This window comes from Myotis brandtii, unplaced genomic scaffold (assembly GCF_000412655.1).
Source record: "Myotis brandtii unplaced genomic scaffold, ASM41265v1 scaffold632, whole genome shotgun sequence".
NCBI lineage: Eukaryota > Metazoa > Chordata > Mammalia > Chiroptera > Vespertilionidae > Myotis > Myotis brandtii.
The window spans coordinates 544,451-545,714 of NW_005370419.1; the positions used below are offsets into that span (position 1 = coordinate 544,451).

Consider the following 1,264-nt stretch of genomic DNA (forward strand, 5'->3'; position numbering starts at 1 on the left):
GGCGAACCCCAGCGTGCGTGTCCCTCGCACCTCGGCCTGAGGACAGCGGGCGCCAAGGAAAGGGAGCTCTTGGTGGAAGGCAGGAGCCCGGGCCCACGCCCCCTGCACGCGGAGGCAGATCTTCACGGGGTTGGAAACCCAGCCAGGCACCGTGGGGTAAGGCATGGCCCCAGGCGGAGCCGCTCGGAGGAGACGCTCGGTGGGCGGCGCCTGCACGGACCATTTGTAAACACGACAAGAATGCCGAAACCACGAAGTTCAGGGCAACGAGCCAGAACTCTGCGCGTTTACCACCCTCTGCGATGTAACGGAACCACAGGGCATCGCGGGGGGGCCCGACTCCACGTGTGTCCGTCCCTGTTGGTTGTGGCGCTGTCTCTTTTCCCCAAAGTTGGTCTTAAGTCCCCACTGAAACACCTCACTTTAGTGGAAGCTCTTTAGGTTTAGCCAGGAGAGTTACGAGCGAGGCCGCCACCAGGACAGAACGCAGGTGGGGCGGAGGCGGCTCACCTGCTGCTCGAACAGCAGCGTGTTCAGGGCCTGTCTGCAGGGCAGGATCATCATGGGGAAGCCCACGGCCACCGACATCATGAAGCCGGCGCGGACCATCTGGGTCACCAGGTTGGAGGGGAAGTGCATCAGCACGTTGCCCGCGATGGCCTCGGCGAAGCTCACGTAGCCGAAGAAGCCCACCTGCGGGGACAGAGAGGGCAGCTGGGCGCCTCCCCGAGGCCACACCCCCTTCTGTGGGGACAGCGAGCGGGAGCGCCAGGGCTGCCGGGAGGCGGCTCTCAGGGTGGCCGGGTGGAGCTGAGGAGCAGGTCTGCCCGTGGCCCCTGGGCTCTAGGACATACACGGGGTCCAGAGCCGTCCCTGCCAGGGGCCTGGAGGAGCTGGAGGGAGGGGCATCCCTCCTGCACTGCCCCCGCCTGGGACACGGGCCAGGGTGGGCGTGCAGACCCTACCATGACGTAGAAGGCGGTGACCACGTTGAGGGAGGAGGCGAAGATGGAGCTCATGGTCTTCACCGAGGGCTCGTCCAGGCTGTCGTAGGTGGGCAGGACCTGGCTGCGGGGAGACAGGCAGCTCCACACGCAGGTCCCAGGGTCCCCAGCCCAGTCTCCAGCTCCGCCCCTCCCATCCACTCGCCACCAGGGAACTCGGAGCCGAGAGGCTGCAGCCCAGGGAGGGGCCTGGGCACGCGCTCGGGGCTCCCCACTCACTCCAGGAACAGGCTAAGTGCCTGCGCGGGAGCGGGAGGCCC

The 1,264-nt window shown here is 67.0% G+C and overlaps 1 protein-coding gene across 1 annotated transcript in view; it reads right to left on the reverse strand.

Moving 5' to 3' along the window:
* SLC38A10 (solute carrier family 38, member 10) overlaps window positions 1-1,264 on the reverse strand; it is a gene marked incomplete at its 3' end in the record, with an annotated part of 25,465 nt that overhangs the window by 13,696 nt on the left and 10,505 nt on the right. Inside the window, exons 7-8 of the mRNA XM_014528390.1 lie at window positions 966-1,068; window positions 511-693 (exon numbers count right to left, since the gene is read on the reverse strand). Of these exons, the coding sequence (XP_014383876.1) occupies window positions 511-693; window positions 966-1,068 (286 nt within the window). The remainder of the gene's footprint in view (window positions 1-510; window positions 694-965; window positions 1,069-1,264) is intronic.